Source organism: Arvicanthis niloticus, chromosome 26 (assembly GCF_011762505.2).
Source record: "Arvicanthis niloticus isolate mArvNil1 chromosome 26, mArvNil1.pat.X, whole genome shotgun sequence".
Classification (NCBI taxonomy): domain Eukaryota; kingdom Metazoa; phylum Chordata; class Mammalia; order Rodentia; family Muridae; genus Arvicanthis; species Arvicanthis niloticus.
Window position 1 is genome coordinate 32769328 of NC_133434.1, and position 25196 is coordinate 32794523.

Genomic DNA, 25196 nt, shown 5'->3' on the forward strand with positions numbered 1-25196 from the left:
GGAATGCTGTGGCCCATTTCACAGGTTTGGAGACAGATTTGGAACTGCAAAAAGGAAGTGGTTAGAAGTGCAGAAGGAGAGCGCGGGTTAGAACTGAGCTGCCAGCCCCTTCCCTGGCTGATATGGCTGACTCTCCGAGAATCTACTCTGTACTGGGATCCCCAAGCTGCCCCTTCTTTGCCTGTCTTGCCTCCATCAAATCTGCGGACTGCAGCAGGGGCAGCTCTTCCTTGCAAATGAGGCAGTTTTATGGGCTTTAGAAAAACACTCCAATTGTTCCCTCAATTACCCTGAAGCAGATTGAATATATTAATCTCTCTCTTAACTCGAGTTAGAGACTCAGCTGCCACCCCTCCCCCCAACCACCAGCCCCTTTCTGCAGGCACGTGCCAGGGAGTGACTCCCAGCCCCCACCTTTCTGGGCCTGGAGCCCCAAGCTGGTCAGTTTAGGCTTTGGCAAATGCCCCTCCCCCATCCCCTCTGCATACACATGCGCGCGCGTACACACACACACACACACACACACACACACACACACACACACACACACGGGAGGGCGGGGAGAGAGAGCCCTGTTTTACATTTCCCTATCAATTTTCATTGATTTTTTTTTCTCCTTTGCCATTATTTGAAAGAGCTTTTTTCTAGAGTAAACGTGATCATGGGGACATCCACCCTCCCACCCCTCTTACCACATAGGGACTGGGCGGGGTCTGAGGCTCCCCCCTCAAGCTCCAGTGACAAGTGCCTCCAGCTTAAACACACTCTGCCCCAGGCAGCTGAGCCCTGCTAAAAGCTACCTGAGGTTTCCCTTTGTACCTCGATTTTCTTTTATTTCTGAGGAACAAAGGCGCTGTCAAGGCGTTCTCAGAGAGTGCTGTCACCCACACAGGGAGGGGTGCAGCCTGTCTCTATGGTGGCAAGGCTGCAGCTGGCAGAGCAGTGGAGTAGCCAGTTCTGGTCCTGGGGAAGATAGGGCAGAGAGTATTTCCAACCCCTCCCCCAATACACACACACACACACACACACACTCACACACACTAAGGGGAGGACCTAGGGGCTGACTGGCCCCATAATGGCCTGTTGGCCACCTGCAATGAAACCCTTCCTATCCAAGGAATCCTCAAGGAGGGATCCAGGGGTCCCACCGGGTTGCTCTCCTAGATGAGAATCAGTTGTAGGGGACCCTTATTTATGTCCCTGCACAAGCCTGTGGCTCTGCCTCCACACAGCCTGATCTTTAAGCTGTCTCTATAGGCCCTTGGAATCCTGTCATGGAGGCCTCTGCTTTATCAGCAGGGTGGACAGAGCAGCCGGCTTTCAGTGACATGCAGCCACATGGATCAGAATGACCTAGATGCAAGTTAAGCTCTGGTTTATCCAGCTGCACTTTGACCTTGAAAAAGTTATAGGACTTTCTCAGCCTCTGCTTCCCCACCTGTGAAATGGGTGAGAACTCCTGTGTCCACTGTTGCTGGGAAGGTCTGAGTGGAAGTGAAGTGGTGTATAGTCCAGCATACCCTGCAGCAGACATTTAACAAAAGCTTGCTGTTCTAGCAACGAATGCACAGCGGAATCTGTGTTGAACACGGCATAGATCAGACCTCCATTTCCGCACCTAGAAAACAAGATTGCTCCTTCTTGCCTGGCTGGTCTCCCACAATGCCGTGGACTTGTGAGTCCCGCTATCCCTGAGTCAGATACCACACCGCAGGGCAGAGAGGGCCAGTCTGGGTGTTAGTCTGTGAAGTGGCTCCATTAGCAGATTGTTCTAAGAGAACAGAGCAGATGGCCCTGCTGGCCCGCCTCCTCTCTGCCTCTCCCCTCTCCCAGCAGCAAGGACTGGTGCTGACTCACACCTCCTGGGTGCCTGCGTGTGAGTGTGAGAGTGTGTGTGAGTGTAAATGTGTGTGTATGTGAGAGAGAGAGGCAGAGAGAGACAGAGAGAGGGCAAGCCTGCATGTGAGTGTGAGAGTGTATGTGAGTGTGTGTGTGAGAGTGTGTGTATGTGTGTGTGTGTGTGAGAAAGAGAGAGAGAGAGAGAGAGAGAGAGAGAGAGAGAGAGAGAGATCTAGTTGGGGGAAATGGAGAAGAAGGGGGTGCCTGCTTCTGAAGGCCTCTGAGCCAGCTGAACCCCAGCTCCAGGGAAACGTAGACCCACCCACTTGTCATCCTCAGCAATCACCTTCACAGGTGTTTAGGCTCACAGGACCACACATGCATATAGTGTGCACATATGTGCAAAACCACATGATGCCCTCTCCCAAAGACAAGCTCATGAGAAGCACACACACACACACACACACACACACACACACACACACGGGAAGTACACATGCTCCCACATCTTGACCCGTGCCTCCTGCCTTCGTCTCTGTACAGACCCCAGAGCACAGTCTCAACCAAATGAGTGAGAGTCTTGGGGACATGGCATGTGTGATGTATGAGGTGAGATTAAAGCGCTGTGTGAAACTGATATTTAATTCAACTCTGACAGCAGATGGGGGCAGGGAAAGCTGACAGCGTGACTGTTGGCCTACCAGGGGCCAGCACAGTCACCCTCAGCCTAGGCTGGGTCTGCAAAGTCTCAGGGTCAGCACACAGTAGCCCCTTTCCTGGGATAAGCCGAGTATGCATATGGGTGCCCTTCTCCCATCTCACTTCCACAGCCTCCCCTGTGGTACTGTGGTCCAACCTCCCTTGACATAAGGTGGCATCCATTCATTCACCCATCCACCCACACATGCCTTCATTTTATTGGCTTTCCCAAGCAGCAGACTGTGTGTCTGTGTGTCCAGCCCTTGGAGAAATGCCCAGATAGCCACAGGGAGGAGATAGAAGGCACGGACAGTGATTTTCCAAACCGACAATATCTCTGAGCAAACCTCAGGGCCTCAGATCACTGCAGAACGGCTCTGGGAGACTTTAGAAGACTGTAACTTTGAACCTAAGTTCCCAGCTCCATCTGAACAGTCAGGACTCAGATGGAGTTCCCAACCTCCTTGGGCCTCATAGTCCTCAGCCAAACAGTGATGTCTAATGAGGAGGCTATGGGGCTTGGGTGAGGAGAAGGGTGGGAACTTAGATGGTGTAAAGCCCTCCTCACAGACATCAGGATGATGGCTGAGGCATCAAGGATAGATAGGGCAGAAGAGAGTTCTAACGGAAATCTCAGAAAGAGCAGTGTAGAGACAGGACTTGGAGCCAGGAAAGAAACTGTCTGGTAAGGAAAAATGGGGAAGTAAAGAAGTGTAGAGATACCAAGGGCATGGAGAGGAGGTGGTGTCTCCACAGGCTCTGGGATTTCCATCCTGAAAGCTGCTCTGAGCCAGAATGACAAAGGCAGAGCCCATATCTAACTGCATCCCTGGCCAGATAGTCTCACAATTTGCAAGCTCTTCTTCAGTCCCTCAGAAGGGGACCCTAGTGCTTCACTTCTTGACCCCTTGGACAGGAGCAGAAGGAAGTAGTTGGCTTCCTGTGGCATCTTATGATATGATATATGATATGATACCAACACCAGCTAAGAGGTCACCCAGTGTTCAGCTGACCCTCACAGTGAGGGGCTCGTGGACTGGATGGTTTGGAATCCAGACTGGAGTGAAGTTGGGGTATCAGTGTGCAGAGTTCAGGACAAACTTTGTGGCTCCCTAGAACTGCTTGTTGAGACGTAGGGGAGAAATATTGCATAAAAATTCCAGCACATGAGTAAACCCTCTGATACACTGTCTGAAGACTGATGGTTTTACCCCAGCAAGCACCACAGTCAGACTTTACACTCAAGCGTGGGCTCCAGTTCACTGCCTCCTACTGCCTCTGAGGGCATCACCTTACTTCTCTGACCCTGTCTCCTCCTCTGTAGAGGGAGCATAATGCCTCCCTCACAAGATGACTGTGAAGATTAAGAGAAATGCTGGCTTCCCTGCAGTCCAGAAGGTTTCTTAGAGGAGACAGGATCCCCTAAACTCCCTAAAAGTTTGGGAGAGCTTGGGAGGCACCCTGGATTCAACCATGGAGGCAGGAGGAGGGGCACATCTTCACCTGGAACCTGAAGGGAGTCTTAGTTCCTTCATGCAGTGTTTGGGGGTCCCTGATTCTGAGCCAGGTCTGGCCTCTCAGAACTCCATCCCCCCAGAGAGACAAGCACAACATAGTGAGATTGTGAAGTCATTGGGTAAAGGAGGGGATACAAACTGGCTCACTCTGGGAAGGCTAAAGAAACAGAGGAGAAGATGGTACCCTTGCCCTTGGTATCCTGAGAGTTGGCTCTAAGGACTTCTCAAAGGCTCAATCTGTAGGTAGGTACCCAAGTTCTTTAAGTGAAAATGACATGGAATTTGCATAGAACCTATACACATCATTCTGTATAATTATTATTATTATTAGTAGTAGTAGTAGTAATAGTAATAGTACTACTACTACTAATAATACTAGTACTACTAGTAATACTACTACTATAGTAGTATACTATATACTATACATAGTATATACTATAGTATACACATATACATAGTATATATAGTATATACATAGTATATACAATAGTATATACATAGTATATATAGTATATACATAGTATATACAATAGTATATACATAGTATATATAGTATATACATAGTATATACAATAGTATATACATAGTATATATAGTATATACATAGTATATACAATAGTATATACATAGTATATATAGTATATACATAGTATATACAATAGTATATACATAGTATATATAGTATATACATAGTATATACAATAGTATATACATAGTATATATAGTATATACATAGTATATACAATAGTATATACATAGTATATATAGTATATACATAGTATATACATAGTATATAGTATACTACTATAGTATTATATACTACTATTATTAGTAGTAGTACTACTACTACTAATACTAGTACTACTAGTAATACTACTACTATAGTAGTATACTATATACTATACATAGTATATACTATAGTATACACATATACATAGTATATATAGTATATACATAGTATATACAATAGTATATACATAGTATATATAGTATATACATAGTATATACAATAGTATATACATAGTATATATAGTATATACATAGTATATACAATAGTATATACATAGTATATATAGTATATACATAGTATATACAATAGTATATACATAGTATATATAGTATATACATAGTATATACATAGTATATAGTATACTACTATAGTATTATATACTACTATTATTAGTAGTAGTACTACTACTACTAATACTAGTACTACTAGTAATACTACTACTATAGTAGTATACTATATACTATACATAGTATATACTATAGTATACACATATACATAGTATATATAGTATATACATAGTATATACAATAGTATATACATAGTATATATAGTATATACATAGTATATACAATAGTATATACATAGTATATATAGTATATACATAGTATATACAATAGTATATACATAGTATATATAGTATATACATAGTATATACAATAGTATATACATAGTATATATAGTATATACATAGTATATACATAGTATATAGTATACTACTATAGTATTATATACTACTATTATTAGTAGTAGTACTACTACTACTAATACTAGTACTACTAGTAATACTACTACTATAGTAGTATACTATATACTATACATAGTATATACTATAGTATACACATATACATAGTATATATAGTATATACATAGTATATACAATAGTATATACATATACATAGTATATATAGTATATACATAGTATATACATAGTATATAGTATACTACTAGAGTATTATATACTACTATGGTATATATAGTAGTATATAATATATAGTAGTATTACTAGTAGTACTAGTACTAGTAAGAGATAGGGTCTAACTAGACATCCCAGGCTGTCCCCAAGCTTGTGATCCTCCTGTCTCAGCCTCCTAAATGTTTGGCTTACAAGAGGAGTATGAGCTACACTTGGCTCTTCCTGTATTCTTTAATTCATCTCTAAATTCCTCGTCAAATCTAATGGAATGCTGGAACAGTGTAGAGAGTTGTTGTACTGTATTGTTTGGAGACTCATAGCAAGGAAAAGTCTATACCTTCGGTTCAGATGCACTTTTATTTTATTATTCTTGAGGTGCCAGAGAGCGGACCCAGGCCTTGAGCATGCCAAGTATGCCAACCCAGAAACTATGTTTTTCAAATATTTTTAATCTAAGGTTGATTGACTCCATGGCCACAGAGCATGCACACACACACACACACACACACACACACACACCACACACAGACACACACACACACACACACACGCGGAAGCAGAATGGATTGAGTCAGGACAGTAAAGTAAGAAGGTTGATGACGGAAAGTTCTGATTCTGCTGACCTTCAGCTGTGGGACTTCACCTATGCAGCTCCGTTCCTGGATCATAAGGACCAGGAAGCTGGGATCCTCAGAGGCAGAGAACAGCTAGGACGAGGACATGGGGCCTGGGACATGTTTGGGGGAACTTAGAGACTACTGGGGAGGCAGTGATCTGGGGGCAGGTGAGAGCCTGGTCATGGCTTCCCCTCTCCCCTCCCCCCTGCCCAGCAGAAAGCTTGCCCCAAGCCACTGCAGGCTGGATGGTGCTGAGGCCCTTGGGTGAGCTTGGGTGAGTGTAGACATTATTTTAATCTTCCTCTTAGAGCATAATTGCTTTCTGTCTCCCGGTGTTCCTGAAGAGACTTCCCTCCAGGCTAGATGGCTTTCTAGGCTCCTCTCTCTGCCAGGAGACAAGACAGCTGGGCCAGGCCCATGCTGCATTAACACACTGCAAATGTGATTTCATGGCCTCAAATGAGATTAGGGCCAAAGGCTCTGCTCTCTGGTGGAGGCAGCAGGCAATGTGGGCAGGAGTAGCCCAGTGCTGAGCTGGAGGTCTGAGAGATCCATTCCAGCCAAGTCCAGGCTGCCTGAATGAGTAGTTTCCTATAACCGGAGCTACCTTCTGTTTCATCCCAGCTGCAGAGCTAACCTTAAGACTTGTCCTGGGATGGGCGCTCTGGTTTCTACTGTCCCACAATTCCCAGGTTACCTACAGGCATTTCAGTAAGGGAGGATGCTGGGATGAATATAGATTCTTCGGTGTGGCTTCAGTATCCTTCTCTTCCGCCTCCTCCTTCTCCTCTTCCTCCTCTTCCTCCTCTTCCTCCTCTTAACATATAACCCAGCCTTGGTTTAGGCATGCTATACCCTTCTTGGCCTTTCCTCCTAAGTGCTGGGATTACAGGCCTATGCTACCATGCCCAGTTTTATGCAGTACTGGGGATAGAGCATTATGTAGGCTAGGCAAGCACTCTACCAACTGAGGTACATTCCTAGCCCTAGTTTCCTTTAAAGTGAGAACTACAGGATCTGGCATGGTGGTACACATTCATAATCCCAGCACTTGGGAGGCAGAGGCAATAGAAGCACCACACGTTCAAGGCCAGCCTGGACTATGTAGGGAGTTCTAGACCATCCAAGGCTATATAGCAAGGACTTGTCTCAAAACAAGAATCGACGGTGGTGGCGCACGCCTTTAATCCCAGCACTTGGGGGGCAGAGGCAGGCGGATTTCTGAGTTCGAGGCCAGCCTGGTCTACAGAGTGAGCTCCAGGACAGCCAGGGCTATACAGAGAAACCCTGTCTCGAAAAACCAAAACAACAACAACAACAACAAGAATCATTGATAAACAGGAACTATAGAGAGGATTAACCTATAACGAAGTTATACACATAATTCTGTGACATACTAGGTACCTACTAAGTGTTACTCACTCTTCTGAGACTTGCAGATGCCATCCACCCTTGTAGGGACAGAGGCATCAAGAGGTACCACACTAGAGAAACAGACGTCACCATTCCAGGCTAAAGCAGAAGAGGGGAGGGAGGGATTCCATGCTGATGCTTCTTACTTGCCAAGCACCTACCTGAAACAAACTCTGCTGTGCTTTGCTGGCCCCTGGGACACAGCTTGCCAGACCTGGTCCCTGCCCTCAAGGAAGACAGACCCTGTCCTAGAGGACTAGATGGTAGCTCATGAGCTCTGGGAGGGGGATGCCTATGAATTGTGGGTCTGATGCCTTTATGTGGAGAAAGGAGTGGGCAGGTTTCAGGGAAGACTTGATGGTGGTCATCTGTCTATGACTTCAGCCGTAGAGGGACCATCAGGCAGATAGAACGGCATATATAAAGTCCCCAAGGCTGAAGATGCCATTGGCTACTCGGAAGGGCCTGGAACACAGGTATAAAGTAGAGATGGAGTGAAGAGACACGGAAATTCTGGTTGCTCGACAACAGCCTTGTGCTTAGTAAATAGACACCCTCCACCTTGGCAGGGTACCTACCACCTCTGCCCCTTCCTAATGGAAGGGAATAGCGGGCAGCTTCCTCGCGTCTCCTTTATTCAATCGCTTGTTAACGAGTTATCGATTCTTTTAGAAGAAAAATGTTCAAAAGCCAGGCCGTATCTTTAGCAAAGTGATTTATGAGTTGACAGTGGGGCCTGAGCTGCCTCAGACGAGAGAGCTCTGGTTACTCAGCACTGAGAAGAGTCTTCCAGCAGGGCAATCAATCAGGGTGCACACTAAGCAGACGAGGAGCAGAACTAGCCAACATGTCACACACCCCCCCCCCATGTCTGCTGCAGACAAAGCTAGGGCCATGGGTGCTCTCTATCACATAAACTGGTAGAAAGGTGAGGGAAACCTTCTCTGGGCTATCTAGGTCCTCCTGGCCCCGTTCTCTGGCCCTCTGCAGGAGTCAGCCAGCACAGCCAATTAGCTGAAGTTACTGGGGTCTCTAAGGTCAAAGGGACTACAGCAGACCAGGGCTAAAGGTGAGTCCTATGGGTCCCAAGGCATCCTGTACGTCACAGCTGAACCTTCTCCTACATACTTGCTACTGCTTGCCAGAACTGTCCTGGGGACTAGAGGCTGCAAGAGCAGGCTGCGATGAGACATAGTCACAGAGGTTGTCATAGACACACCCAAACAGCCCAGTGTCTATTTACTGAAGTTCCTTAAGGTTTCCTGTGCATACTAAGGCACTGAGGAGAGGCAGAAGTAGTCTCCTGGACTACTGTTAACTGTGGCCAGTGTGGCCAGTGGGTCCTGTCCCTGCAGCTTGCATCCAAAGGGCTTGGCCAAAACTGGACCAAGGCCACATTACTATTACAGCCATAGCTCAGATGTCCTGCCGCTACCAGCTGGGGCAGGGGCAGATGCTCTGTTAGTGCTGGGTAGCAGTGGCCTCCTCCAGATGCCATGTGCTCTGCTCAGATGAGACACCAAGACATACTGCTTGTTCACTTCTGATGCTATCATCTAGCTTTGAGGTCACAGAGCCATCGGCCTGCTCTCATTCAAAAGGTTAGCTGTGGCTGTGGGGTGGTTCAGTAAGAGAAAGTTTGCCTACTATGCTCTCTGATCAATCCCCAGCACAAAACAGTAACAACAAAAACAACCCACAGACGATTGTGTCTGGTCTTAACCCTGTCCATGTTAGCCTGGTTTTGAAAGAGAAATAGGAATGTCACTCCTTTTCCTAAGGGGGGAAAAAAAGAGAGAGAGAGAGAAGGCAACAGGTCTTGCCACACATCCTCAAAGAGCTTGCACACATGCTCACAGAGTCCCAGCCATCAGGCCTAGACTCAAATCCCAGCTTGATCTTCAGAGCTGGTGATTTTTTTCCCCCTTTCCCTTCTCCCTCTCACTTCGGCCCCACTCGCTCCAGCCCAAAGGTTTTTACTTATTTATTATATGTAAGTACACTGTAACTGTCTTCAGACACCCTATAAGAGGGCATCAGATCTCATTACGAATGGTTGTGAACGACCATGTGGGTGCTAGGATTTGACCTCATGACCTTCGGAAGAGTAGTCAGTGCTCTTAACCGCTGAGCCATCTCACCAGCCCAGAGCTGGTAGCCTTAAACAGGTCTATTTCCTCAGAGCACCTGTCTTTCATAACAAAGAGAGTGACAAGAATCACAACATGGGGCTTAACTGAGACACAGTGTACTTAGAGCTGCTGGCTGGAGACCCCACTCATAGTATTATGTTCATTAAATGCTGAGATGTACAGAGGTGCCAGGGGGAAGATGGTTGTGGTCATTGTAGGACTTCAGGCAAGAGCATAGGCCTACAAGAAGGACTCACAGAGCAGCTGCCTCCCGTTTAAGAGGAACAAGGTGGGATTGTCATATCAATCATCCTTGTGACCCTAGGCTTGAAAGGCAAGAGTTTGGAACATGAGCTTAGCCCAAAGGGCAGCTTTCTGGGATAGCAACCTGGGTAGCCTTAGGTGGAAGGATACAACCCATAACAGGGACGGAGTTTTACAGATCCCTGCAGCACCTCAAGGAAGCCCAGCCTAAGTAGAACCCAGTGTGGTCATAGCTGAGGATCGCTTACTGGGATACAGAGCAGGGTGGAAAAGAGGAAGAAAGGATGTGAGTTCAAATGAGAGGCACCCACATCCTAAGCGACACTAGCGGAGGCTCAAACTGCCTTGCAAGATGCTCGCCTGCCCTCTTGCCAGAGCTGTTGAGGAGGCAGTGGTCCATTCTGTCTTCAGGTTCTTTGGGGAGAAAGAACGGGATACCCTACAAAGGGACCCAAGAGTCCATCCTCCTCAAAGACAGAGGGTAGGGAGAAGACAAGCTGGAACCACCGACCTACCCAAACAGGATGTCCCTAGCACAGTGCGACTGCAGGGACTAAAACATAGACTCAGACGCCACTTTAATAGAGAGCCCATTGAAGCTATAACTGAAACAAAGGAAAGACCAAAGATCTCCACAGAAACTCAGAGCCTCAGACTTTTAGGTGATGTGAGGTCAGGGCAGCCTCCGGAGGCTTGGCCAGATGACTATGGAATCAACACTGTCAGGGCACGGGATCATTGCATGGTCTTACTTCTTTCAGCCACCAAGGGATCACCTACTGTATACATACACCAGCAGGGCTGGGAGGAATTAATGCTGTCAGGGAGCTGCCTGAGCTGACAGCTGTCAAAATAAAAACCTAGAGAGAGATAGTGACGTTGCTGAGCCCCCAGCCCTCTCTCTGCAAGGATTAAACACAGCGTAAGGACTGCCCCAAAGCCACACACACTAAGGCGGATGTTTCCATGCACAAAGGAGGCTGCTTTCCTTCTGAAACTCCTGGGAGGAGGGTCCCCGAGTGAGAACCTACAGATAAGAAAGGCGGGCGGTGGTGCTGTGACCATGGGAACAGGCCTAGAAACGAAACTGAACGGGCTAAGGTATCTAGGGGAGGGTGTGACCACCAAGCCCCGGGTTAGAAGTATTGGCCAGCATCTGCAGACGTCTGTTACTTCTCCAGCCTGTGTCTGTAAGGCAAAACCAAGTCCAAGCTCCAGAGTGAGCACTTAAGCACTTTCTATTTTGTCTCACTCAGTTCCTAGAGCGGCCCTGACTCCTCATCGTATGAGGGATGGAACTAAAGCCCAGAGAGGCTAATATTTTACCTAGAGTCACAGAGCTATGAGTGGTTTGCTCCAAAAAGCACCCTACGTGTGTTTCCTACCTCATCTAACCCTGTCACTCTGTAGAAGGGGAAAGAAACAGAGATGGTAGGGGAGCCTGGTACTAAGGTGGGGAGGGAGGTCTGGCTGGGATCTCTAAGACAGAGAGACACTGTCCTGGGACTTGTATAGGTAGATTGCCCTTGGGGCTGGGGAGACCCAAGGAGGAACAGAGCCTGACTTTGAACCCATCTGTCTACTTGAGCCCTCTTGTTGCCCACTGCATTCTACTGGCCTCCACAAGCAGGCAATGCACACAATGGGGTACAGAGCCACACATGCAGACGATACCCATAAAAACGTTAGTGATTCTTTTTAAAAAAATATGTCACTGCCGGGCGGTGGTGGCGCACGCCTTTAATCCCAGCACTTGGGAGGCAGAGGCAGGCGGATTTTTGAGTTCGAGGCCAGCCTGGTCTACAGAGTGAGTTCCAGGACAGCCAGGACTACACAGAGAAACCCTGTCTCGAAAAACAAAAAACAAAACAAAACAAAACAAAACAAAACAAAACAAAAAAAATGTCACTAACAGTGTATGTTTCAGTCTTTTCCCAGTCCCTCCCCATAGTCTTACCACCTTCCGAGAAGAAACTAGTTTTGTGATTATTATTTTGTGCGGTGTATGCCTGTGAACATGTTCAGGGTGGTGAGGGGCGGGGGTGGGGAGTTGTGCGCACGTGGTGGAAGTGCATGTCCACACTTGTGCATGTGGAAGTCAGAGGTTGATGTCAGGTCTCTTCCTCAGTCTCAGGCCAGAGGTGGGTCCTCTCACTGCACCTGGGCCGGGCTGGTGGCTGAGTTCAGGAGCCACCTGCCACTGTTTCCCAGTGCCGACTACAGGTGCATGCAGGGGTGCCCTGCTTTTTACATGGGTGCTGGGGTTCTGAACTCAGGTCCCTGTGCTTACAAAGCAGGCACTTTACTGACTGGGCCATCTCCCCAGGCTGGTGTATATTGCTAGGTAGAAGGAAGATACTAAGTATCCAGGGAGACTAGGTGACTATAGAACCTCACAGCATCGTCTCTGAGGGTAGTGATTGGGTCTTCTATGCTCTGATAGGAAGAGCAAGGGACTGGACACACAGTGTGGTGAGCCAGTCACAGTCGCCAAGAACAGTACAGCAGGGACTGGTCACCAGGCAGTTCAGGGGAAAAAAGCGGAGGGCTTCTGACTCCACCCTGCTGCACTGCATCTGTGTGACTGATTCTGTCCTGTGATGTCATACAGTGTTGCCTAGGTGATCCAGCTAAATGGAAAACTCTGTACTTTCCCAGGGCTGGGCAGAACAAGGATCACCCCACTTCACCCTCTTGAGGCTGCCAGGAATCAGTTCCCTAAGCCCCTGCTTAGCTGGCCATGGGCCAAATACTCCATGGCACCTCCACCCACAGGATCTCTCACATCTGAGAAAGATCCAGATTGCATCTTCCCACTCAACGTCCCCTACCCAGTCCAGCCCCCGAAGCAGTGTGTGCCACCCGGGAGACCGTATTGGTGGGTGAAGACTCAAGGTACCTGGGCCTGTTGGCTGGCAAGGCCCATGACTGATCCCCTGCCCATTCCCAGGGGCAATACTAACCCCCAAGATTGCTAAAGTGAACACTCCTGCCCCCAAGAGGATGGGACGACAGAAGACAAAGGTGAGGTTGGAGCAGAGTCTGTAACAGCTGTGTGGTCTCATCCTCTGATGTCCCCTGACGGTGACAGGCGTGTTTCTTCTCTGGGCCTCAGTCACCGCTTCGAGACCGAGAGTGGTGGTGATTAGATGTTCTGTTCTGAGGCTCTCAGAGATGGTGGTTGACTTGGCCCGCCCTTACCTGAAAGATGTTATTCATCAGCCACCATCCAATCCCTGATGCACGGGTGGATGCGCCCTTGCCTTTCCTCTCACCTCATCCTTGCCCTCGCCTTGAACACAGATCTTGCCTTCTGCAAAGAAGGGGTTTGGGGGGAGTCTGTTTTGATCACTGTTGTATCCCCTCACTTAGGACAGTGCATGGGACAGAATAGGTGCTCAATAAAGAATTGTGGAAAAACAGCAAGAACCTACCAGGAGGGGCCCAGAGCCAGGAATGCTGGCATTTCAGTGGAAGGGTCACATACCTTCCCCTTTCATTTGGTGGCAAAACCTAAACCTGTGACTGTGTCATTTACCTACAAGGACAGACCAGAGGCAACAGGCACTTGCTAAGAACGTCTCTCCACAGTACCACATAATATTTTTTTGATGTGTGTGCATGTGTGCACGTGCCGGGATATGTGCATGTGTGTGTGCACGGAGGCCAGAGAGAGACATCGAGTGTCTTCCTTTGTCACTTTCCCTCATATATATATATATTTTTTTTGAGGCAGGGTCTCTCATCGAACCTGGAGCTCACTGGTTGCGTAGGCTGGCTGGCTGGCTGGTGAGCTCAAGAGCTAGGATGCCCTTGTATATCTTCGGCTCCCAGTCTCAGCACTGGGAATACAGAATCAGGCTGCCATGTGCCCAGTTTTTATGTGGATGCTGGGGGTCTGAACTCCACCCCTCCTCACCCTGCACAAGCCCAGTGCTGGTGCCCTGAGGTCGGCTCTGACCTTTCAGGGTGTCTTGAGTTGTGAGGCTGGAGGCAGGGTGGAGGAAGTGCCTGTAGCGAATGTGGGGTGTCTGCAGCATTTAGAGACCTCTCTCAGCTCTGCTTCCTCCCTCTGCCTGGCCCAGTGTCCCCTCCAGTGCCTTAACTGTTCTCCTTGCTGAAGTAACTTTTCTTTTTCTTTGAGTTTAATTTAATTTTATGTGCATTGGCGTTCTGCCTGCATGCATGTCTGTGTGACAGTGTCAGATTCCCTGGAACAGATAGCTTTTGATTGTTTTTGTTCTTTATTTTCTTAGATTTTGATTATTACTGTATAATATAATAATATTATTCTGCTGTATAATACAATGCCTGGCATATATGGTAGGTGCTCAATAAAGTTGTGCTGGCAAGAACTCTACCCACTGGGCCATAGTGCCACACTCAGCCCCTTCATTTTGCTTCTTTGGCCATTCCTCAGCTTGTAACTTTTTTTTTATTGGGGGTAGTTTTCCTAAATTCCAGTGTTCTTTGTGCATTGGAAATATTAATCCAGCTTTATTAATCATCTTTTTTTCTTTCTTTTTTTTTCTTTGCTTTCTGATACAGGGTCTCACTATGTGGCCCTAGCTGGCCTGGAACTCAATATGTAGACCAGGCAAGCCTCAGAGTTCTAGTGATCCTCCTTCCTCTGCCTCCAGAGGGATAGAATTACAGGCATGAGCCACCAAGCCTGGTTAGGTACGCACTTTTAAGGTGCCCCTCTGTACTCCCTCCCCCCAGTACTGAAGATTGAACTCAGGGGCCTTGTGCATGGGGGGGGGGGGGGGGCTCTCTACCTGTGAGCTAGCTACCCAGCCTGAATTTTTGAAAACTGTAATCAAACCTACCAGTTATTTTCCCAGTGGTTTCTGACCTTTTGCACATTTCTGTGGAGCTGAGGAGCCAGCCTGGGGCCTTGTGCGTAATAAGTATGTGCTCTCCCACTGAGCTGCATCTCATCCCTGTGTCATCCTGTGAAAATGCACTCCTGCGTCAGGCACTGTGACTTCTGCCATTATCAGTAAATCCTGAGGCTACAAGCCCTCGGGTAGGCATAGTAACCCAGGAAATGAGCCCAGGTAAAGAAGCATGAAAAATGGGAGAGGTCTTATATCCTGAGCCCTTTTCCTCAATACAAAGGGGCCTTACAGGCTATCCTAGTACCCAGGCAAGGTTGGTCATTAAAGCTAGGGACGTGAAGTACTGTTTTCATTGGTGGTGGTGGTGGTGGTGGTGATGGTGTGTGTGTGTGCGTGTGTGCGTGCATGCATGCATGGAGGTCCCAGAATAACTTTTGGGAACTGGTGTCCTCCTATCTTGTTTTGAAGCAAGATCTCTCTTCTTGTTTCTGCTCATCCCACATGCCAGGGGAGTGACCCGTGAGTTTCTGGAGAGTTCTCGTGTCGCCACCTTCCATCTTGCCTCAGCAGTGCTAAGATTATAGATGCATGTCCCCTCATCTGGCTTTGTTCGTGGTTTATGGAATCCATCTCAAGTTAGCAGGCTTATGCAGCAAGAACTTTTACCTGCTGAGCCATCACACTGTCCTGAGAGGCCATTTTTAAACCCAATACCTGCCGGAGTGTAATAATTTGCCCAAGTGGCATATCGGAGTCACTACACCCTCTCAGCCTAGCCTCCCTCTGGAAGACTCAGCGTGGCCTCTCTAGCTAGTGTGCTTTCAGATGTGGACCCTTCTGGAAGAGAGATCTGGGCTTCATAGCTTCCCATGGCTTCCCAGACTGCTGGGAAGAGAGGATAGGATGGAAGAGGATTCTTGTTTCATCCTGGTCTCTGGCAGAACCACCTGAACCCCCACCCCAACCCCCACCCCCACCCCCAACCCCCTCCATGAGCCTAAGCTTGTCTGAGGCTCCTTCCCTCCTGCGTTCACACTTCCGCACACATCCAATGCTGCCCCAAGCAACGAGCATTCTGGGATTCCCAAGGACAACTGGCAGCTAGCCCTGGCTTGTGGAGGACAACTTTACTTGCATAGATGAGCAAGGCGTTTGGATTAGCATCTTTCAAGTCTGCTCAGGGCCCAAATCCTGAGGGGCAGCTAAGGGAACTTTGCTTGGAAATTGGCAGGCTTTGAGCTTACCACCAGCCTGCTGTCTGTGGTCTGTGACTGCAGTCTGCGGATTTCTGCACCTTAGTATCATTGCATGGGTGAGCGAGAGAGGGGCCTAAGAGCTGTGATGAGCTCTCATGGAAACTGATTCTCTTCCCAGGGTCAGCAGCTTCACTCACAGTTTTCTCCTCACCTCGTAACCTTATAAATGTAGGTATCTGTGTCGGCATTAGCATAGGTATATAGATATCCTATTCCTTCACAAATTCTTCAGTGTGACCAGGGGCAGAGGCAGGCAGAGCACACTGATCCTGATGCAGGGACCCAAGAGGCAAAGGTGAAGACTGGCAGCCCTGGCTCACTGCCTGTCCTCTCTATAAGCTATCCATACCTTGGGATACCCAGCCTTTCAGGCCCCAGGCCCAGCACACCCATGGTACATGCCTACAGGCTTCACCAGGCAGTACCTGACTAACAGCCAGCCTCCAGCACACAAGGGCAGCAGCAGGTTCCCACCCAGCTCTCTCAAAGGTATGTTTCCTGAAGTCTGTCCTGAGAGGGACGCATGATGACAGGGAAGGAAGACATCCAATCTGTAGACCTGGCAGAGGCCTGGTGGCCTGAAGGGCTGCCAAGGAGTCAGGGAAGGCCTGAGACAAGTGTCATGCTAAGGGTCCATCATTTATGTACCCTCCAACCCACCCCCACCCCCAGAGTGCCAGAGGAGGCTTGTGCCCTTGCTGCAGCAAGGGTGTCCATCTGGCAGTACAAGGGACATCGGTTACCTCTCCTAGCCTAATTTCAGGGAACCTTAGTCACACCAAGCCCTGGAAAAGCTGAATCATAAATCATTCTAGATGTTCCCACCGGTGTGCAGGGAAACAGCTCTGGGAGGGAGCGGCTCAGAAGGGACAGAGGTGCTAAGACCTATGTCTCCTGGCTTGTCAGCTGCTGTCACTCCTATACCAGAACAGGAAAACAAACCTACTGGGTGATTGCTGGTTAGGGGAGGCAGAGGTCTGTGAATATTCTCCCTCCTCCACCAGCAGGGCTCTTCTCCCTTCCCCCTACCCTTGCCATGTGTGTGGGAGGGTTGGGGAGGGGAGATAACTTTCATCAACACCTCTGCAGATGGTGACAGGCCCTGCTGGGCCCTGTTGGGGGAGGGAGCAGGTTCAATCCTCAGTCATAGGAAGAGGCAAAGTCTCTACAGAGCTGGCATTTGTAGGACTGGAAAGCCCTGTTCTCACCTCCTAATGAGACAACTTGTTAGGCAGGGACCACAGCCTGCAGCAAGGGAGGGATGGGGCAGGGGATGCAAGGTTTGAAGTCTTCCGGAAAGAGCTGCCCAGGCGTTGGAACTACCAGGACAAAGGCTGAGGTGGGGAAGGGGTGCTAGGGATGATTAAGGGAGTCGTGGCTTCTGCCTGAGCATCTGAATGAAGTAGCATTCCCAGGTGCATCCAGGGCTAAGCCACGCTGCCTAGTCTTCCTGTGCTAGGAGTCAGGAGGGCCGGGTAGAGTGCTGCTTCCTGTCAGGTCCCAGCCCTCTGTGTCCCATAGGGTGGATATGAGATGACACAGGTGGCCTAAGGTAAAGGTATAGGAAAGAAAGGTGGCGGTCACTAGAACCTGAGTAGCACGTGGCATGGAGGAGTTTCAGACAGAGGTATATGCAGGGGCGGAGGCCTGAGGACAGACAGTCTGTGGACAGATAGACTGCTTACAAACTAAGGGAGGCTGAGTTCTGCTGTGGGAGGGGCCACACCAAAGGCTAAGGAAGAAGCAAGAGAAACCTTGAAGGCTATGCGGTGTGTGAGACAGGTAGAGAGAAAATGGCTTCCTAAGCTACTGTTGTGTAGTTGGGCAAGCAAGGTGGTACTGCCTGGTCAGTCAGGCCTATCCAGCCTGTGGTCTTGGGCCACATCCAGTCTCCTGCTCACCACAAAATCATAGACTCATCTGAACTGTAAACTTTGTATTTTCCAACCATTTCATTTTTATTTTATTTACTATTAGTGTGTGTGTGTGTGTGTGTGTGTGTGTGTGTGTGTGTGAGTCCAAGAGCATGCGTACCACAGCATGTGTGTGGAGATCTGAGAAAAGATATTTAGAAGTCAGTTTTTCTCTTCCCAACCTCGGGTTTCCCTCGAGTTCAACTCGTGATCGGCAGGTTCACACAGCAGGGGTTGAGCCAGCGTACTGACCCATTTGTTGTTTTGTAACAAGGTTTCATGTTGCCAGTGCTAGCCTCAAACTGGAGGAGCCAAAGATGACCTTGAACTTCTGGCCCTTCTAATCCTCCTGCCTCTTAGAGGGCTGGAATTCTATAGTGTGCACCGCCATTTTTTTTAGGAAATTTCTTCTTGATTTTTGTTTTGTTGTGTAAATTATACCGCCAAAAGCTTTGACCTGCCTGGTAGAGGTTGCCAGTAACAGTAAAGAGAAATGTTCCATCAGAAGAGTCCACTTAGCCTCAATTCTCCCCACAGGTTTCTGAAGAACCACAGGACCGCCTGGATACCTCTCAGGACCCACATTCTGACACCAACTACCTGGCGCCCTATAATAAGGAGATTGTCACAGTCACTCTGTATGGAGCTACCAACCTTCCTGCCTGCAAGGATGGCTCTGAACCGTGGCCCTACGTGGTGGTGTAAGTACCGGGGCGACTGGGGATGGCTGGGGATGGGGGTGTGAACAGAACCATCTGATGCACATTTGGAAACTGAGCTCCCTTGCAAATGAGAGGCCTGTCCTGTCCCCTGCGGTGTGGTGACTGCTCAGGGCTGAGCAGGCCCTGACCTCACAGGGGCAAGACCCTTGTCTGTGGGTGCCCAGGTTGTGTTCAGCGTGGGATAGGGATGATCAAGGGGGAATGTTACCAGCCAGGGATCTGAGTTCCAGGGCGTTTGACGTTTGTCCCCAGCGGGTTGGGGAGCAACTAGGGACACATAGTTAGAAAGAGAAACAGCACCCAGAAGAGTGGGTGAGAGCTAGAAAAGCAAACAGAAAAATTCAGCAGGTGCTAATTACCTTTCTACTGGTCATTTACATCCCACCGAGTATAGTCTGGGCTCCCCCACCCCCACCCCAATGCTCTGAAACGTGAGCCTGGGAGAAGGACTTTCTAGTCTTCCTCTGCCAACTGGCTTCCTGCCTACTTTAATCTTTATGCAGCTTTCTCAAGTTCTCACTCTCCTGTTACAGAAAGACTTGGGGGTCTGCCTCTCCTGGCTTTGGGGGCCCTAAGAGGTCAAGCTGCTCGTAGCTACCCTCCTGTGGGGCCTCACCTCTTCCTAGCCATTTCCGCCATGGAGCGTCTAGTCCTTTAGTGCAACTCACATGCACCCAGCTGCTCTTTGCGCATGCTCATTTACCCCGGTGGATAGGCCCTGTTAGATGATATCTTCTGCCCATCTCATGAGCCCCAGTTCTCCTCAAAGAGCATATGAGGGAACATGGTAGCCAGACAACCCTCCCTCTGGAGGCTGGACATTAGCATTGTGCTAGAAAGGAGACTTTCTGGCATCTGCGACCTTCCACCATTCCTTCTGACACCTCCCTACCTGCACCCTTGCCTGCTACTCCCTGCCCAGTGCTCAGCCCCTTTGGAGAATACCTGTCCCTGCCCTCGTATGCACAGACACTAAAACTTCACCTTCAAAGAATTCCTCCTCCAGGCAGCCACCAGAGTAGATCCCCTCGCCATGACAACACATATGTTTCTTGTCTGTCCCCAGAGCTGAGGCTTTTTGCAGATCCCAGGTCTCATTCTTCATTTCTCCAACAATGCACACAGACCAATGGGCCAGGATGACAAGCAACCCTGTCACATCTCCTCTCCCACAAGGAAAGCGGGCACTGAGGCTCTGCTATGGAACAACAGGTCTCCCTAGAAAAACCCCAGCAGCCCCAGTCTAGCTGCTTGCCCTCCCCTCCCCCAGCTCTGTTTCTGAACCAGGGAAGGACAGGTGGCAGAAAGCTGACTTGGCGGGAGGCTGGTTTCTACTGGGAAGCTTCTCTTAGCTTCTTAGCTATTTCCATAAACCAATTATCACTGATCATCTCAAGAGATTGAAGGCCTGCTTGTCACCAACCCAGCCTGGGCTGGGGAGGGGAGGTTAGCTGGGTGGCTGTGTTGCTCCAAAGACCCCTGCACCATCACCCTGTTGCTATGGGAACAGGCAAAGGAAGGGAGCCCAGGGAACAGGATCCTGGATGAGAGTGTCAAGAGAACACCCTAGTCCCTCTGACCCAATGGCACAGCATGTAGGGTAGAAAGTTGGGAGCCTGCGTTTCTACTCCCCTTTCATGATGGGAGTGGGGCCTGTGCCAGGCTACAGCCTGGTCCCAGAGCTCCAGGCTGAGCTGCCAGCAGCTCCAAGTGGTGCTAATGAGATGCAAATGAAAAGGAGAAGGGAGGGCTTCTGGGAAATGAAGACCCAGCTGCCAGGACCCAGAGATGGCTTTCCGTGCGTGCAAACCCCACGCCCCAGGTAGAAATCCCAGAGGGAGGACTAAGAATTCCGAAGACCCTAGAGCTGGTCCCTAAACTCTAGAAAGAACTTGATGCCTTCCCAGGTCTGATTACAATACAGAACAAAGCAAACGATAAAAAAAAAAAAAAAAAAAAAAAGTCCATTAAAGACTGAGACAAAGAAGTTCACTAAAGCCTTTTTTTCATATGAATATTTCAATATGTTTCTTTTTAATTATAAACATTCAAATGTAAAATCTGAAACTGTTAAGATCTGGGAGTAAACAGTTTTCCCTAGGATCCTTACATTGGTCTTGGCAATGATTTATTTATTTATTTTTTTTAATTTGACATCAAAAGTATAAGCAACAAAAGCAAAATAAACAAGAAACTGAAAACCTCCATATAGCAGAGGAAAACTACCACCGACATGAAGAAGCAGAATGGTCTGAAATGTGTGCAAACCACACATCTAATGAGGAGCCAATGCCCCAAGCATATGGAGAGTTTCTACATCCCAGGAGCAAGGCCTGCTACACAGGCCCTGCTGTGGTAGCACACAACTTTAATCCCAGCTACAGGGAGGCGGAGGCAAGCAGATCTCAGGCAGTTCCAGCCAGCCTGGTCTGCTGGGAGTTCCAGGCAAGCCAGGGATACACAGTAAGACCCTGTCTAAAAAACAAAACAAACAAACAAACAAACAAACAAAAACCCCAAAGAAATAAAACTCAAAATGGTCGAAGAGGCTGGGAGTATAGCTCAGTTGGAGAGAGCTTGAATAGCATGTACCAAGCCCTGGGTTTGATCCCCAAGCACCACCACTATCACACCACACATACACACAGACACACACAGACACACATACACACATACAGAGACACACACAGATACATACAGACACACACATACAGATACACACAGAGACACATACAGACACACACATACAGATACACACACAGACACACACATACAGACACACAGAGACACACATACACACACATACAGACACACACACATACACACATACAGAGACACACACAGACATACAGACACACACACACAGAAACACACATACAGATACACACACAGACAGACACATACACAAACACAGACACACATAGACACACACAGACACACATACATACACAGAGACACGCATACACACACATATAGACCCATACAAATACACAGACACATACAGACACACATACAAATACACACATAGAGACACACACACAAAAACACACAGAAAGAGACACACAGACACATACACAGACAGATATACACAGACACACAGAGACACAAAGACACACACACACAGACAGAGACAGAGACACACAGACACACACAGAGACACACACAGAGACATACATGTATGGACACATACACCCATATGCTCATTCACACACACACAGACAGAGACACACAGACACACACACACGGACAGAGACAGACACACACACACACACACAGAGACACACATGTATGGACACACACACCCATATGCTCATTCACATACATACAGACACACACACAGACACACATGTATGGACACACACACCCATATGCTCATTCACACAGGCTGGCACACACACAAAGAACCAGAATAGACACTTTCCCAAGGAGGTCACACTAACAGACTGGGATCATAGCTCAGTTGTCAGACTGCTTGCCTTGCATGCATGTGCAAAGCTCTGGTTTTGATTCCCAGCACCACATAAACTCAGCATTGATGGTGCACACCTATAAGGTCTGCACTTGGCCACTGAGGAAGATCAGAAGTTCAAGGTCATCCTCGGCTGCATAATGAATTCAAGGTTAGCCCAGGCTGCATGAAACTGTCTCATAAAATAAAATAAAAGTGTAAATTAAAAGTGGGAGACGGGTGTCGGAAAAGGTGCTCAACACTACTAATCTCCACAGACTTGCAAATCAGAACTTGAAGGCCATCCCTCCTACACCTCTTGAAAAAGCTATTACCAGGAAGGAAAGAGGCAGCCAGCACTGGAGCACTTGAGATGGCTGGTCATAAAAGTGCTGATCATAAGCCTAACAATCTGAATTCAGTCCTGGGACCCACACGTGGAAGGAGAGAACCGACTCCCACAAGTTGTCCTCTGACCTCCACACATACACCGCAATACATGTACCACTCAACCCTATAAACACACAATTAATTAATTAATTATATAATTGTACGTGCACACATTCATACACGCACACACACGTACGTGCCGTAGGTAACTTCCTCTAACATGGAAGACATTACGCTAAGTGAGATAAGCCATGCACATAAAGACAAATACCACACTATCTCATTTAATGTGGAATCTCGTTGGACTCACAAAACAAAGAGTTAAAGGGTAGTGCCAGGGTCTGGGAATGGAGAAAATAGAGAAATGTCAATCAAAGAAGTCTGTCAGAGAGGTCAAACATCCAGCTACAAGGTGGATCTGTAGGCCGCCAACCCGACTCGGCAGGCCAAGACGTGTGATCTGACGCAGCTGGCCAAGATGGCGCCTGCCTAGGCCTCTGGTAGTAACTACCAGTGCACTGCGCATGCGCAATTCAGTTTGGCTCCAACCTTTTCTGAACGGGTATGCTAATTAAGCACCACATTCTGACCAATCACCCCCTCCCAGGCGGGGTATGCTAATGTGGTATGCTAATGAAGCACTGCAATTTGACCAATTGTGCACCTCCATGTGCTTCCCCCTCCCCACCCCTCCCAGGGCTGAGGGTATATAAGCAGCCCGTTCTGGGCATTCGAGGTCTCTCCCTGAAATCTAAAAGAGCACTTCTACAATAAAGGCTGTTGAGAAGGATCTGGTTTGTCGCGTCTTCCTTGCTGGTCGAGCACGGCGCGACATGGATCCATTTGGGGATCTACTATACAGTATGGCAAGTATAGTTAATTTTATACTATAGACTTGAAATGCGATGAATCTTAAGCATCCCCACCATAAACATATAAAAGAATAACCGTGAAAGGGTGGATTTGTTAACTTGATTACCTGGTATCATTCATAGTAGGTATGTCAAATCATGGAATACACTTCAAACGTGTATTATTTTTATTTCTCAATACATCAATAAGACCAGAATACATATACATGCACGCATATGTAACTCCACACTTTACCCTGGCTCTGATGTCCAGAGTTTAGTCATCCAGCTTGGCTTACTCTATTTCCCATGGCCATGTTGGCCCACCTCAGATGAGGATTCTGGGATCCTTGTTTCAGATTCTTGTCCTCTTTGGCCTTGATGCTTTCTCGGCAGGCAGGTTTATAGCCAGGGTGGTAGGTGGGGCAGGAAGCCCCAAACTACTCTTTCATCTCTTCATTAGTGGGAGCCACAGAAGATTCAGGCCATTTCACTCAGTAGGCACTAGCCCCAGTCAGCCCAGGCACAGCTGCTAGCCCAGCCAGTCCAGTGGTTTGTTTTATGGTTCTGCCAGTCTCTGTCTAAGCCACCTTCCAATCCTATCCACTACTCTATGGCAATAGTTCTTTCTTGAGTCCCTCATGGGCTATACCCTATATGTAAAACAGTCTCCTGGTAGCACTAGTCCCTGGTGACCACTCACTGTCTTAGAGCCCCTTCTCTTGGCTTCCAGGATACCCTACTCTCACTTTCTCTCTGGCCTTGCTCCTCATGTCTCCTACACAGCATTAGATATTGGGCCACCTTAGTTCCCCCCCCCCACTACCCCATGGCTACACTCCTAACACTCTCCATGTCATCCCATTGCTATCCTGGTATCAGGAACCACATCCTGCCCTATCCAATCTGCCTCTAAGAGAGCCAAAGCCCTCTTCAAATCTTGAATTTGACCACAAGTCTCCACCTCCTGGTAGGCCACTGTATTGTTTGCTCACCTGCTCTTGGTACATCCAATCTTCCACCTTTGCCAACCTCCTCCTAAGTCATGTGTCCCTTTGCTACTGTAGCAGTAAAGTACCAAAGCAGCCCGTGTCTCCTCACTGCCCCCAGGATAGCGAGAACTCCAGGCTCAGCACGGTTGAGTCCCTCCAACTTCTCAGCAGCATGACCCCTCTTTTCTGTCTTTGCTCCAGCCACAATGGACATCTCCCAGTCCTTTCAGAATCACTGTTCCCTCCCACCCCAAGTGTTTGCATTTCTCTTCCAACCTCCTCAAAGAAGAGGCCCCCTGATTTCCCAGGCCAGCATCTCCCCCTTGCATCCTCCATTGGACTATAGACTTCCACATCTCTGTCCTTATGGGATTATTTTCTCGGCTATACATCAGGTCCCACTGATTCCATGAGCAGGTCATTTGTTCACTGTTCTTTCCCTATTACACAATCCTAGGGAATGTCGGAAGCTGGAAGCTAGTAATGGATGGGTGGATGGATGGATGGATAGGATGCTGTTCTCACTTGCTGTGTGACTTTGGGAAAGTTGCTTCACCTCTCTGTGCTCAGGTGGGAGCATTTGAAGAGCCTTGGGCAAT

The 25196-nt window shown here is 48.2% G+C and overlaps 1 protein-coding gene across 9 annotated transcripts in view; it reads left to right on the plus strand.

Moving 5' to 3' along the window:
• The window catches only part of Ccdc33 (coiled-coil domain containing 33), a 110861-nt gene that overhangs the window by 5409 nt on the left and 80256 nt on the right, over nucleotides 1-25196 (plus strand). For 6 of the 9 annotated variants that reach the window (XM_076925545.1, XM_076925546.1, XM_076925549.1 and 3 more), the window contains exon 4: nucleotides 18732-18895. In XM_076925545.1, coding sequence (XP_076781660.1) covers nucleotides 18732-18895 — 164 coding nt within the window. Of the gene's footprint in view, nucleotides 1-12803; nucleotides 13209-18731; nucleotides 18896-25196 lie in introns of those variants that run through there. The other 3 variants (XM_076925552.1, XM_076925553.1, XM_076925555.1) reach the window with 1 other exon arrangement.